Source organism: Sminthopsis crassicaudata, chromosome 1 (assembly GCF_048593235.1).
Source record: "Sminthopsis crassicaudata isolate SCR6 chromosome 1, ASM4859323v1, whole genome shotgun sequence".
In the NCBI taxonomy this organism is placed as follows: domain Eukaryota; kingdom Metazoa; phylum Chordata; class Mammalia; order Dasyuromorphia; family Dasyuridae; genus Sminthopsis; species Sminthopsis crassicaudata.
Genome location: NC_133617.1, coordinates 262,076,712 through 262,089,200, shown reverse-complemented (window position 1 = coordinate 262,089,200; position 12,489 = coordinate 262,076,712). Strand labels below are relative to the sequence as shown.

The 12,489-nt window shown below is 33.0% G+C and overlaps 1 protein-coding gene across 12 annotated transcripts in view; it reads left to right on the top strand.

Annotated features, from left to right (window-relative positions):
- The window catches only part of PLAG1 (PLAG1 zinc finger), a 69,182-nt gene extending 59,603 nt beyond the window's left edge, over positions 1 to 9,579 (top strand). For 5 of the 12 annotated variants that reach the window (XM_074278584.1, XM_074278605.1, XM_074278577.1 and 2 more), the window contains 3 exons: positions 1,126 to 1,310; positions 1,886 to 2,244; positions 2,795 to 9,579. In XM_074278584.1, coding sequence (XP_074134685.1) covers positions 2,003 to 2,244; positions 2,795 to 4,058 — 1,506 coding nt within the window. In that variant the 5' untranslated portion in view covers positions 1,126 to 1,310; positions 1,886 to 2,002 and the 3' untranslated portion in view covers positions 4,059 to 9,579. The remainder of the gene's footprint in view (positions 1 to 1,125; positions 1,311 to 1,885; positions 2,245 to 2,794) is intronic. The other 7 variants (XM_074278587.1, XM_074278614.1, XM_074278596.1 and 4 more) reach the window with 3 other exon arrangements.
- The last annotated feature ends 2,910 nt before the right edge of the window (positions 9,580 to 12,489 follow it).

Below are 12,489 nucleotides of genomic sequence, written 5' to 3'. Positions count from 1 at the left end.
ATATGTTCTAACTTAACAGAAATATTTTGCAACATTCTACAAAGGCATAACTAGCTGGTACAGCTATTAAGTTATTAATTTAGAAATTTCTAAGGGATATACAGGAATTCTTACTGGAATAGGGAAGATTAAGGAAAATGAATTTTTAAAGATCATTAGGTAAAAAATATTGAGAAAATAACAGAAATGTAGCTTGTCAGTAATTGGTGGTGTCAGTAGCATACTCAAGGAAAGATGCTACAAAGTGCTGTCTCAGTTACCTGGATACTAATTGGTTATTTAATTAAAATTTTTGCTATACATCTATGTGACACACTTAAATGAATTGCTCCGTGTCCTACCTTTTTATATGTATTGTTACAATCTAAATCCTAAAGTGTTGTAAGACCAGGCCACTATGAAATCATCATTAGTGCTCAGAGCTCTTATGTTCTCTGTATTTATATGTGTTCTAAGAAAACAACATGACTACAGACTAGGCCTGTTTCCTTAACCAAAAATGAGGGCATTAGAGTAAATGTGTTATTGTTTTTTTAAGCTATAGAGCCACGAACCAAATAATTCCAGATAGTTTGTAAGCAAGAATTTTTATCCTATAACAATAGTGTTATAAGGAGTTTTTTTCTATGTTTAAAAACCTTGAAAAAAAAAAAGGCAAATTGAATCCAAAATAGGCAGCAATACCTTCAGTCAGCTGTGTTCAGTTTTTACTTCAGAAATTGGCCTTTATAATAGGGATGCCAAGTTATTTCTGTGTATACTCTAGTGAATTGAAGAAACATTGTCTTTTGGACACTGCAGGACAGCAATTCATAATTACGTGTTTACTAAGTACTTGATATTGGCAAGCCATTTACTTTTCAGTATTAGTTTTTCCAAGCTGTATAGCATTTTCTGTCTTCCATTTAAGAATTTCTTGAAGATTAATGTGTATGAAGTTCTTTTAATAAAAGATCCTTCTTATTGGTATTTGGTGTTTTTTTTTTTTTTAAACCACATACTTTACAATGCATTATAAACATCTTCCCAGTATAGGTTATCAATTCAGTTACTCTGACCCACAGACATTTTTGCCAGCTTTGAATCACCTCATATAGTGAGTAGTTCAGTTTTACTGTTTTTTAGGTGCTCTTGCGCAGACATTGTGTCCCAAGCAAGGTCTTTGATCCTTCCAAAATAATGACAAGGAGCCATGATCCTGACCTAATTTAAATTTCACAAGATTTTACCATTTCAAGATGCAGACTTGTTACGAAGATAAGACATTTCCAGTCTTGAACTCAGAAAGCCTATTGGGTGTGATAATACTGGTAAGAGGAGTAAATTGTTCATTTCGGGGGAGTACATTAACTCTTTCAGGCCTTCAGTGTCCATTAAGTAAATAGCCTCTTCCAGTTTGCCAAATGATACATTAGAGTTTTCACCTAGCCTTACTTATTTTTTTAATTTTATAGTAGTCTTGAAATAGAACTTAGTAGCATTGAGGAAAATTCAGGCATGAAATTATTTACTGAAATATTTATTTTTAGTCAAATATATGTACTCCTTATCCCTTGACTAAAAAAAAAAAAATGAAGCTGACATAATACAGCTCTTCATATAAATTTTGTGTGGATATCTCCTATGATTTCCCTGAAAAACTATAATATCCCAAAATGTAAAGTTGGAGTTTCAGGGTACATGTGGAACTGTTCATCCTGAGCAATGCATTTATATATAATTTTAACAAATATGAAGAAAACTACAGATATTACATTAGACCAGCTGAATCCAGTTGTATGGGTTTTTTTTTTTTTAATTCAGAAGCATCACATAGCAAGTAAACTTTTTTAAAAAATAAATTAAGTTTAGTTACAAACTAGTTGTTTCTTATTTTTTTTTCCAGTCCCCTTTTGCTTTCTTTTACGACCACATGAAACTTGAGAAGCCATCTAAAGCTAAATCATTTAGTGGAGTTGGGCAGTTCCCAAGTGTCCAACAAGAAGGCCTGGTTTAGGCTGCGATGGCCACTGTCATTCCTGGTGATTTGTCAGAAGTAAGAGATACCCAGAAAGTCCCTTCAGGGAAACGTAAGCGTGGTGAAACCAAACCAAGAAAAAACTTTCCTTGCCAACTGTGTGACAAGGCCTTTAACAGTGTTGAGAAATTAAAGGTTCATTCATACTCTCACACAGGAGAGAGGCCCTACAAGTGCACGCAACAAGACTGCACCAAGGCCTTTGTTTCTAAGTACAAATTACTAAGGTATTAAACTCTCTTTATCTTTCAGATTATATTTTCTATTATGTTGGCCATTTTAGGCCCTTGTAAAAGTATTTATTTGTGTACACGTTCTTCAGCTGATTTGCAGAGAGGAAATGTTAAGTAAATTAGATTTTGGATTGTTTTTAGAATTCCAAATTGCATTACTTTATATGTTAATGTCTTTGGGTTTTTTTTTTTTAATAAAAAGCTTAATAAGAATAGAATTTCCTTTTGTACAAGGAATTGCTACAAGAAAAGTGTATGGACTGAGAATTTTTGGTTATGGACATTTACGTGAGTATGTTCAGTCTTACCTATTTGCCCTTGTTATGCTGGCTAAAAGCCAGCAAAAACTAAAACAACTATTTAAATGGCTCAAATATTGCTTTAACTTAGTTATCCTTGTAGTATCATATTGTAAGCTAAAAAAAAAAAAAAGGTTCTGTTGGGAAGAAACTTTAGTATATAGGATTTTAGCTTCCTTTTAAAAAGTGAGCACATGTAATTTTTGATCAAAATAATTACTTACAGAATATATCTGTGTTTAAAGGCATATGGCTACTCATTCTCCTGAGAAAACCCACAAGTGTAATTATTGTGAGAAAATGTTTCACCGAAAAGATCATCTAAAGAATCACCTACATACACACAACCCCAACAAAGAGGCGTTTAAGTGTGAAGAATGTGGCAAGAACTACAATACCAAGCTTGGGTTTAAACGTCACTTGGCCTTGCATGCTGCAACAAGTGGTGACCTTACCTGTAAGGTATGTTTGCAGACTTTTGAAAGCACAGGGGTACTTTTGGAGCACCTCAAAACTCATGCAGGCAAATCTTCTGGTGGGGTGAAAGAAAAAAAGCACCAGTGTGAACACTGTGATCGCCGTTTCTATACCCGCAAGGACGTCCGTAGACATATGGTTGTGCACACTGGAAGAAAGGACTTCCTTTGTCAATACTGTGCACAAAGATTTGGACGGAAAGATCATTTAACTCGTCATATGAAAAAAAGTCACAATCAAGAACTTTTGAAGGTCAAAACAGAACCCATGGACCTTCTAGATCCCTTTACCTGCAATGTTTCTGTGCCTATAAAAGACGAGCTGCTTCCAGTGATGTCTTTACCTTCCAGTGAACTAACATCAAAGCCATTTACAAACACTTTACAGTTAAATCTTTATAATACACAAATTCAATCCATGCAGAGTTCTGGACCAGCACATCAAATGGTCACCACATCATTACCTTTGGGCATGACATGCCCAATTGATATGGAATCTGTTCACCCTTCCCACCATCTATCTTTGAAATATCCACTCAGTTCTACCTCATATGCAATTTCTATGCCTGAAAAAGAACAGCCATTAAAAGGGGAAATTGAGAGTTACTTAATGGAGTTACAAAGTGGTATGCCTTCCTCATCCCAGGATTCCCAAGCATCTTCATCCAAACTAGGCTTAGAGCCTCAAGTAGGACCCCTAGATGATGGATCTGGGGAACTGGCCTTATCCAAAAGCTCCATTTCCATTAGTGAACCTCTAAACACATCATCTTTGGATTTTTCCCAGTTGTTCAATTTCATACCTGTCAATGGCCCACCCTATAATCCTTCTGTATCGGTGGGGAATCTTGGACTGAGCTATTCCCAAGAGGAGACACATTCTTCTTTGGCTCAGCTTCCACCACAGACCCAGGATCCTCAAGATCCTGCAAACAGTATAGGCCTCGGTTCTCTGCACTCCCTGTCAGCAGCCTTCACCAGCAGCCTAAGCACAACCACCACCCTCCCGCGCTTTCACCAAGCTTTCCAATAGGACACAGAAAGCTGTCTTACTAAAAAAAATGTATTTGTAGAAATGCCTTAGTCACCATTTTTAATGTAGTGCCTACGTTAAGACATTATAAAATCTCTGCTTACTTTGTATCATACCAGTTTCATTAAGCCAGTAAGAAATTGAAACTAACTTTTTTTAACCATTTGCGTTCAATTATGTTTACTTTGCTTAAGTCTCAAAGTGTTTGGTTGTCTTTTCACTGCCAATTGACGTGCTTTACAAAAGAATTGAGATAGGAAAGCCATTACTGCTAAACTTCAATATATCCCCTGTTAAAAAATTTCAGACATTAACCCTTTCATTTTTACCCAATAATAATGGCTCTACCCATTAATGTTTGGCTCAGTATAAAAAAAACAAAATTGCAACTGAACAGTAATTTACAAAATGTTGAGGGAGACTTCCTAAATTGTTAAGTAGCTTTGATCTGATACATAATTTAAAAGTGTCTTATAAATTAAGAATCCAAATTTTGGTGGCAAAAATGTTTTTATTTGCTATCACAATTTCAGGTCAGTATGTTTTGAAGACTTGCTATTGTCTGGCTAAAATACATGTGGTCTTTATTTTAAAACATTAAAAATATTTTAAAATAGCCACTTAAACACAAAGCAACAGTATTCTCAAGAAGTAATGCTCTTCTAGTCAATAAATATTTTCATTCTGACATGAAATAATATTATTTCATGGCACTGGTAGGAAGAACATTATGATTGACCTTGGAAAAAAAAGTATTCAATAACAAATTATTACCACAAATTATTCTGTCATTTTTCAGCTTTCAACTTAATTCTTAACTTGCTGTCTTTCATCTTAGTGGTATTAAAAGTTAAGGTATCTTGGAGTCTTCGGAATCTGTTCAAACCCATAGAACTCATCAATCTTTTCCACCTTTCACAGCCAAAGCGTGGGTCAGGTCCAGCCAGAAACTTTATGTTGATTGTCAATTAGCCAACAATCAGAGAGCTATTGTAGATTTGCAAATATCAGATATGTTTGTAGTAGAGTGGATCTTCTTGGCTTGTATGGTGTGATTCTCCTGAGCAATAAGATATTAATCACACCTGCTAATCCTGGGAACTTGGTTAGGGACAATTTCCCCTGTTGCCAAGGTTTAAAACAGGACTCTTAGGAGTAAAGTAAAAGCATATTGCTTACACCAATTTTTACTTAATACACTTTAATTCTTCCCCAATTGTAAGAGCCAAAAGCAGGAAAAAAACCCAACAAAAAAAAAATTTAACCCTCCTCCCCAATAAAAGCATCTTTTCTATAGAGTGATAATTTTTTTTTGCCATTTTTATAAGAAATTTAAAGCTAAGTGCATAGCAAGTATCTTTGAGACAAAGTTTTAAATGGCTAAACATATATACAGTAAAACCCCACTTTTACACTTCTTTGGGAAGTAAGGTAGGGGAATTACTACAAATAGAAAGTGATAAGAAGACAAATTAAAGTTGAACAAGCCAAATCCTAGTTAATATAGTATCTGAAACCATAAAACGTTTTGCAATCACCAAGTCAAGTGCCTTGCCACCTTATAGATGCTTAATATGTATTTTAATTGAATTAGATGGTCTTTAACCATTTTGAGTAAGTACCTTCTCAAAGCACAAAATATTGAAGTTCTTTCTTCATTGTCAGCTGAAAGCCAACCCAGGAGACCATTTCTATAGGTGGCCTTATAAGGTTTATAGGATTGTCAGAGGAACTGTAGATCTCTCACTCTTGTTCTTGCTCTCGTTCTTACTCTTGCTCTCGCTCTTGCTTTCTTATCTCTATTTTTTTTTTAAGAAAAAGAAAAAAAAATGTGCCAAGCACTCAGCAGAGTAGCATATGTTAGAAACCCTAATTTTACAAGATTGATTTCACTCAAATGAAAAGGGTATTTCCTTGAGAATTTCTGAGAAATTTGTGCAAATTACTGATTCTAATACATTAGTATTTTAAAAGTTGGGGCAAGGACAGAAGGTGTAAATTGTGAGGAAATGTAAATTGTAATAATGTAAATAAGGGGTTTCACTGTATATATAGCACTTCAAAAAACAAAATCCCATTTAAGGAGTTATTGCTCCTACTATTTTATCCTGCTCCTGTTTTTGTGTATCCTAGGAGCAATATACAGATGTAGTTTTTAATACTTATATTTAAATTTTATTATTAAAAATAACTTTTTATAAAAACTATTTGTTCCAAAGGCATTAAGATGAGATATGTTAATAAGGAAAAACCTTTTTTGACATTCTCAAACTGTCGCTAAGCATTTGGTTTAGGCGACTGTTTGCTCTGAAAGTGGACACTTAGCTCTGCTTCCTGCTTCCTTTAGTTTCTATGAAACAGATCGCTAATCTCAAACTTAGTTGAATGATTCGTGTTCAGTATTGCTTTTCTCACCAAGTTTAGAAGGAAAAAGAAAAATGGTGACAGAGCACAGATAAATAGAAAATATATATTTTTAAATAGCAACTATAAATTAAATAGCAAATGTGGAATCATTGCTTTATTCTAGCATTTGTTTTTAAACAATAGGAGAGGATTAATGAATTGGGACATTGGCCTTTGTGGGCTGTATATTTTTTTCCTAATGTAAAGGGAATACCAGGATTAATTGACCATAAACTTTTTTTTAAAGGTGGGATATGGCAATATATTGATATTAACCTTAATTCTCCCCATATTTTGAAGACTTGCCATTCAGATACATGGAAGAACATCTATTTGGGCACCATTGTTAAACTATCATATTTTTAATTTTCATGTATTTACCAGTTTGCCTATTGTAATCCCATAGACTTGAAATTAAACTTCAAAATAGGAGAGAATCTATCCTAATTAATTTAAAATTGGCTATAATAGTCATTACCAGTTTTAGAAGAGCACCTATGAAAATACATATTAGTTTATTTGAACTGCACAGCATGCTGACCTGGATATAACACAGGATTGGCTCCTAGATTCTTGGAAAAAGATCTTGTCATTTGTTGATGTTTGTTGCAATTAGACTTGATTAATAACTTGTTGCCAATCCTGTTTTCATCTTCCATTAACCAGAATCATTATTCTTAATATTTCTGGTAGTGCCTTAGCTTGGTCTTTTTTAAGAAAAAAAAAGGGGGGGGGTGGAAGTGGTGATGGAAATTAATAAAAAATATTTCATTTGGAAGTTTGGACCTCAGACAATATATTGAACCTCATTCAGTTAGAACTTCTGTTTGTGACTGCACTTTTTGTCACTGAATACAGAAGTATGTCTGTATTCACACAGATTGATAACTGTAAGCAATATTAACACATTAGTATATTGAGTATTATCTATTTTAATCTATTGGCCACTACTAAAATTTCCATTCTAAAGCCCTAATACCAAGTTCATATTTTAAAATCATATTATTTTATATGTCCTGGCTGATCATGCACCACTCTTTGTGCAACTCTTCAATTTCAAGTAGTGTTTCTTTTAAACCTATTTTTGTCTACTTGTTGCTTGTGCTTTATTATTAGTAAAATTGTGGAATATAGTGATATATTGTGTTAATTTGGACAGTAGCGGTTTTTAAAAACCATATACTGACTGAAACATGAGCCAGAGCTGAGTGCTTTATTTTAAGCTAATAATGAATGTTAAAGAGTACATATTTTCAGGATCATTTGTCTAGTGAGCAATACTTGTATTATAGGCCAATATTTTAAAAAATAAAGCTTGGTCAACCTCTATGTTACACATATTACAAGATATAGCACTTTCAAAAAGAAAATCTAAACCTTTTAAGAAATTGTCTTATAGGTTATGCTTTTTTATTATAAAATCTTTTATTATTTGTTTCAAGTGCCATTAGATTACATATATGTAGGCCTTTCATATATTGCTTTGTGTACAAAAAATGGTAGATTTAATTTTAAACAGGTACATTTTACAGTGTTTTCTTATCAATTTGCTATATTGCACAGAATCCAGTGTGTTTTTTCATGAGGTTTTACAATTATTAAAACTAGATTTACATGTTTCAAAACACACTGTCTTCCCCGGGTACATTAAAACATATACACACCCATACCCCAGGCCATTAACCCTAGCCTACTGAAAACCATATGATGTAGTGACTTTGGAGGAGATCTTTTAAACAATTATATTAAGTATTCATAATTAGCTATGATAGCTTATTATAAATCTATAATAAGTAGATGCCTATATTAACTTTGTCTTTTTTTCTCATACTCTATTTCAGCAGCCATCTCTCTACACATCCTACTCCACAGAGAATCTGTTGATTTTATTTACCTATATAGACTTACATACCATTATGTAGGTTTATCCTGAAGATCCTCAACCCATATACAGCAAGACAGAATAAAACCAACATAGTTAAAAATGTATGTAAATGATTCTTAAGGCCCTTATGTAATAAGGTTGTCAGTACTCTGTGGTTGGAAGGCAGTGTCTTTTGATAACAGTTATCTAGCCCTAGAAATGACACAGAACTATTGCTAATCATATATAAACACTTTGCAGTATAAGCTTCAGTGGTACAGTTGAACCAGAATGAATGTTTATCTTCTCAGAAACACTCCTGCAATATTATTCTTTTGGATCATGCTGCTAATGTAACTTGGGAAACAACTCCTCATGGTGCTACAAACTTTCCTGTCTCATTCAGATGTATTTTTACCCATAGAAAAAGGACTATATTTGACCTATAGGTGTATGATATATTTTTATACTGTGACTTAATTTGTCATTAACGAACTTTTACAACACCACAATGTATTCATATGCACTTGCAAAAGGAAAATCTTGGACATGCAAACCTTCCAGAACAAGCCCAACTTTTGTTCATAAAATGACTGATAGTTTAAATGAATAATGGGCTTTATATATATATATATATATATATACATATACATACACATATATATATATATATATATATAGTGTGGAGTGAAGAACATACTGTATGTTGCTAGAAGCCCTTTGAATTTAAAAGAAACTGGGAAACCATTAGGAAATGGATGATGTCGTACCTGAACATGAGTTGAATTGCTGATATTGTATTGAGGTAGTTTTAAAAAATGTTTGGACTTGAACGCTAAAATATTCTAATGATAAAGTTTTGAGTCAAAATAGAAAACAAAAACAAAACCCTGCATTCCAGACTGAATTTGTATATGTCTCTTGCATTTAAAATTGCTATCCTGTGATATGGGAAATCAAATTGCTTATCATGTATATGTACTTAAAATGTATTCACAAACTACTGTTGTATTTGTATAAAATATAGACAAAGATTGCATATATATTTTTGTGTATAAGCTCTGTGAAATAGCAATCACATTATGAAGCTGCAGCAGTACTTCATTTTAAACATTCACATCCAAAGAAACAGACTATTTATTATTCAGATATCCTGATATAAAATATAACTTGCTGCTATTAAACAATAGTGCTGCAGCTTCTCATGGCCTACAGTGTTATGTTTGCTGTACAAAAACAAAAAAAAAAATATGTGAACACCACAAAATATATGAATAAAAATACAGAAATGGTTTTAGTTAACGTAGAACTTCTGCCTGAAATCTTAATAGATCATGGTTTGGCTTGATGTCATGAAGCAGATATTTGGTATTCTTTTGCCCTGTCAAATTGGATAATTTTTTTCACTTATTTGGGAATAAGATTCTAATATTTAATATTTTAATATTTAGTACCAGGATGTATTTCATGAGTGGAGTGCAAAATGTAGTTTACTTTTCATTTATAATTTATATTTTTAAAAGGAAAACTGCAAAATATAAGTGAAATTAAGCTTATTTGTATGCAAAAGTAGCGTGGATATATAAAAAGAAATACAAGACTTGGAGATTAGAAAACTTAGGTTTAAAACCTTGTTCTTAAATTTATTAATGAAGTGACTATAGGCTAGGCACTGCTACCTACATTCTCTAGCTTCAGGTTTATTGTAAGATGCCTACTTTCAGTAGGAAAAAAAGTTTTAAATTGTTAAGAAAACAAATTTGACTATCTTAAAAGAGGAACTTTGGATCTAATTTTTTTATTTCAATTAATCACTTTTGAAAAGTGAGGCTTTTTAGAAAATAAATAAACACATTCTAGTTTATCTTTATTAACATCTTTATAATCATAATTGGAAGAATAGATTGTCCTAATTTCCTGTGTACTCTCCTTAATAGAGGATGTATCTGTTTTACCTCTTATTTTGGAAGTGTTCTAGTTTCTGTGTATTGGAAGTTCCCCACTACCATCCCTTTGATTTGTTTACATTTCAATTTCCTTAAGTCCTCTTTGCTCTGTAAAGCAAGATAGAAGACCTAGCCAATTTGAAGGAAAGGTTCATCTGATGACAGATAAAGTTCTATGGATCTAGAATCCATAGCTAATGAATCAAAGATTCTGTTGACTGTGAGATAATATAAGGGAACGAGCACCAGCTCTGAAGTCAAAAGAACCTGGTTTCAAATCCTGCCACACATTCTACTTGTGTAACCTTGGCCATGCCCCTCTATATTCATAGGTCCCAGTTTTCCTTCATAAAATAGGAGAAGAGGGAATGGCCTAGGTGGTCTCTGAGAAAACTTCCATCTCTAGATAGTTCTTCCATGCACTTTTGCAAGCCTTTGAATAATAATAACATGCTTCTGTTCTTTGCATTTTTCAAAGTATTTTCATGAACATTGTCTTACTTTTGTCTCACTATCCCTTTGAGGTGGAAAGGGCAATTATTTTATAACGAGGAAGCAGCTTTCAGTGACATGAAATAAAATGACCAATAATTCAACCAATAAATATCAAAGACAGATCTACAACCACAAGTTTTAGGACTTCTAGGTCAATGCTCCCATAAAGATTTCCTATGAGAATGATCTAATAATGACCAATACCTGCTTTCTCCAGGGATAGTACAATACTGGTTAAAAATGAAAGTAGTGTAATAACAAAGATGTAATGGGAATGATAGACACCAGAAGCTTCAGTGTCTTTCCTGGGAAAAAGGATGGGAATGATAAATGGGTGATTATAGAAGAAAAGAAGAATGTCTTGAGGCATTTGTGGGAAAAACATCTAGGGCAAGAGACTGAAAAAGGATCTTTTTATCAGATGTCTTCAGGATTGGAGACTGGCAAATTGTTATTAAAAACTTATTGAAAGAAATAATAAGGTATTCAAGATGTACTAGAAGGCCTTTTATGTCTTCACTTCTCTGTATTGGTGGGTTAGTAACCTAGCTAAGGCCTCCCCACTTTAAGTAAAGATTTTACTGTTTACTGAGATATTATCATTTATGCTATCTTCTGCCTGGTTTCATGTTTTAAGCCCTTTGGAATTATTTCTGAAGATTCTTGTTTTTAATTTAAGCTTTTGGGGTTTTGTTGGATTTTGCAGTGATCATTTAAGAGTTCTAGTGACTATATGCTACTTCTTGGTAATATAACTCATAATTCAAGTTTTTTCAAGTATCTTAACTTGGAAGATATATGTGTAGTTTTATTTTAGAATCGATAAAAATGATTCCTCAACTTAGTGCCCCAAAACTTTGAACAGTCTTTGGCTCTTAGCCTTTCTTGTGAAGTGACCCCTATAATGATTTCTATAAATTGTTTTATATGTTATGTCCATTTCCAGCTAATTTACTGCCTGATTGAAAAAAAGTTAAACCTAGGTTACTAATATTAAAACTTTATAGGAATTGACCTTATTGAGACAAAACATCCTCTTTCATTTTCATTTCCCCCCTTATATTAAGAATCTTAATGGTGACTAAATGATGTAAAATCATAAAATCCTTTTTCTAACTTCCTACTCATGTAACACTGGACAGTTCATTTCACCCTTTGGGTCTCAGTTTCCTCACCTGTAACATCAGGGTTAGACTAAGTGACCTCTAATGATTCTTTCAGCTCAAAATTTGTGGTCATATGGTTGTAATCACAGAAATTTTAAGATGTAAAGCTGGAATTTGAACCCACATATCTCCTGCACCTAATCTAGTACTTCTACTATACCCACCTTGGATACAAGCATTGTCTCTACTTGAAATCCAGTTCTTGCCCCAAAAAACAATCACTTTGAACTTTATTATGTAATGTTCCTGAATGAATCTCAAATAGAAAGGTTTGTTTACTGTACTACTGATGGCTTGAAATTTTATTTCATTGGCAACCAAAGTAAATTTAATCCCCCTTGAAACAGATGTAATGTTAAGCTGCTCATCTAAAACTTCCCAAAACAAGACAAAAGAAATTGATTATTGATTCTTTTTCAAATATGATGCTATAATTACAATATATCTACTATATCTTTTCTCTCTAGTTCTCTTTTCTCTTTTATGTCATAAAACTCTTTTCTTCTTCCCAATTTACTTGTATTTTTCCTTTTTTCTTGGTTTTCTGTTTTCCT